Source organism: Neophocaena asiaeorientalis, unplaced genomic scaffold (genome assembly GCF_003031525.2).
Source record: "Neophocaena asiaeorientalis asiaeorientalis breed wild unplaced genomic scaffold, Neophocaena_asiaeorientalis_V1.1 scaffold180, whole genome shotgun sequence".
Lineage (NCBI taxonomy): Eukaryota > Metazoa > Chordata > Mammalia > Artiodactyla > Phocoenidae > Neophocaena > Neophocaena asiaeorientalis.
This window is the reverse complement of record NW_020173697.1, coordinates 955568-958328: the sequence shown is the minus strand read 5'-3', so window position 1 is coordinate 958328 and position 2761 is coordinate 955568. Positions and strand designations below refer to the sequence as shown.

At 54.3% G+C, this 2761-nt stretch overlaps 1 protein-coding gene across 1 annotated transcript; it reads right to left on the bottom strand.

The window, feature by feature from the left end:
- Window positions 1-804: 804 nt before the first annotated feature.
- HAND2 (heart and neural crest derivatives expressed 2) lies at window positions 805-2754 on the bottom strand (the record flags this gene model as incomplete). The annotated part of the gene is made up of 2 exons (XM_024750534.1): window positions 805-903; window positions 2227-2754. Coding segments are annotated over 2 exons (627 nt in total), but the record flags the coding sequence as incomplete, so codon positions are not given.
- Between the last annotated feature and the right edge of the window lie 7 nt (window positions 2755-2761).

The following is a 2761-nucleotide window of genomic DNA, read 5'->3' as shown; positions in this document are numbered from 1 at the left end:
GGCAATCATGATAATTTAGTTTACTTCTGAATATTTTAAATATAATGAAAACAAGTATAACAGTTTTGTTTTCAAAACTCTTTTGAGGTATCCACCATTAAAAGATTGGGGTTTTGTAAAAAAAAAAAAAACACACAGTGGTTTATTGAATACTTACAACGTTTACACCTTCAATATTAATTAAATTCCACTTAGTTTTAGAGGACGGAAGTGCACAAAACAAGTAGCTGTTGGAAACATCTTCACATAAGGAACCACCACAGATGAAACGGCAGCACTAGGTACCGACCCCAACGGAAATGTTAGCGGCCCCGTTTTCTGCTTTGAAATAAAACTTTATAATCCCCAGGAATATTTATATCCGAAGGCCAAGTATTAAAGATACACTTCACATACACACTATTGTCCGCTGTCTTTATCTGGAAGGGGTTGGGGAGAGGGCACCGCTGGTGTCTACACAGCCAGGAGGAAACATTCACAAACAGAGAATCTACGAGACGCCGGGATCCCTTACCACGCGGGAGTGTCCTCTTCATATTAAAATATGGAATGCTTTTCTTCAAATATCCACTTTGTTTTGGGAGGGGAAGGTGGGGAGCGGATGCCTCGAAGGGGGGCAAAGAGAGGGAGGCACATTGCACATAAATAAACCGGATGATCCAAATGCAGGAAGTCCTCAGAGTGGAGCGCGCGGAGCTTGCCCGGAGTCCTGGGTCTGTATCCGGCTCCTGGGCCCGGCTCGCACTCTCCTCCTCTTCTTCTCCTTCTTCTCCTCCTCCTCCTCTATCCTCTCCCTCCTCCTTCTCACTGCTTGAGCTCTAGGGCCCAGACGTGCTGCGGCCAGCCCGTCCGACCTTTGGTTTTCTTGTCGTTGCTGCTTACTGTGCTTTTCAAGATTTCGTTCTGGGCAGAGGGGAGGCGAGGGGGAGAAAAAGAGAAAGAGAGAATCAGAGAGGAGACCCGGTTCCACGCCACCCCCACGCTTTTTCCGGCCAGAGGAGAGAGTAAGAGAGCCAGCCAGGGATGACGTGTGGGATGCTTTCAAGTCCCAGCCCCGGCAGAAGAGCTACGGAGGCTGGCCGCTGCCCTAGCTCCCGCCCGGGCCTCTAGACGCCGGCCGCGCTCAACTCCCGATCGGCAGGTTTATAAACAACCACCCGTTTTCATGTCGTTTATGGAGGAACCGGGGGCCTTCTCTCTAAGTCCAGATGCAGAGGCGCGAGCAGGGGTCATCGCAGCCCCAGCTCCGCGCTCTAGGGAAGATGGGGTGAGGTGCCCCCGCCTTGGCCTGGGCCTGTCCGCATGCAGCTCGGCCTCCGGCTCGGTTCGGCAATGCCTCTCCTTCCAAGGTCTCTGAAATCCCCGGTTACTCGGGATCGCTCGACTGTGTAGCGACTAAAGCGCCATAGGCCCCAAAGAAGAAAACCTCGACAAATGTGATAATTTTCCAGGCCCTTCGTGGCAATAGCCCTGCTCTGAACACCACTACCCTCTGGGCACCTGGTAGGAACTTGAGAAAACTAATTTTCAGTTATAATTTCCTGTTACTGTTAACAATTACAGTGACCAAGGTAATATTTACTATTTGTCTAGAAATGTACAGGCTCATGCAAACTAAACAAGAAGTATACTCATCCGGGAAGTCACATTTTAGTCTCACTGCCAAAGAGAAACTGCATTTTGAAGTTAAAAGTACTTATTTTATGTTTACCTTGACATCTTCCCGGCACAGAAATCAGAACAAGCATAAAATTCTTAGGATCAGTGGCTGCCTCATTCTCAAGAGGGGGAAATACGATCACTAGTGAAATAATTAGCATCAAGCGCTTCTGAGCAACTTATTTTAGAAATATCTGAAAGCAAGATCGGATTGGAGGCCAAATGAAGGCTCTACAGGACAGGGAATTAGGGGTCCGGGCCAGTGCGATCGGGAGATCAAGCCGGACCCTGAGTCCGCGAGGCCCGCCCTGAGTGCCGGGGGGAGCGGCGATAACCCGCGGGTAAGATCACCAGCGCGAAGCATCCCTCTTAACCTCCTCCGCGTGCTGACACCCTCCCCCACCCCCTCCGCTTCTGCGGGAAACCATCCCGACCAGAACCTGGTGCAAGCAACCTTGGCTCAAGACGCAGCCAAAGAACGCGGAGTGCCATTGCTCACCCCAACTTTAAAGAGACCGGAATTCCCGGTCCCCCGTACCCCACTGCCCGCTGCCCCCTGGTACTGACCAGTTCCTTCTTCCTCTTCTCTTCTTTCACATCTGTCTTCTTGATCTCCGCCTTGAAGGCCTCCGCCTCGCCGTTCTGGTCGTCCTTGGCCAGCAGGTCCATGAGGTAGGCGATGTAGCTGGTGGCCAGGCGCAGCGTCTTGATCTTGGAGAGTTTGGTGTCGGCGGGCACGTTGGGGATGCACTCGCGCAGTTCAGCGAAGGCGCTGTTGATGCTCTGAGTCCTGCGCCGCTCCTTGCGGTTGGCGGTGCCCCGGCGCTTCACCGGGCGCGGCCCCCCCAGGCCCGGGGGCCCGGCGCCCGGCGGCACCCCCCCGTAATGGGAGTGGTCCAGACCGGCGGCGCCGCTGGCGTACTCGGGGCTGTAGGACAGGGCCATGCTGTAGTCGGGGGGCGACATCTCGGGGTGGCCGATGAGCCAGCCATGGAAGTAGGGGTTCTCCTCGTGGCTGCAGCGGCTGGCGGCGGCGGCGGCGGCGGCGGCAGCGGCGGCGGCGAACGGATAGCCCTCATGGTGCACCACCGGGTGGTGGGGG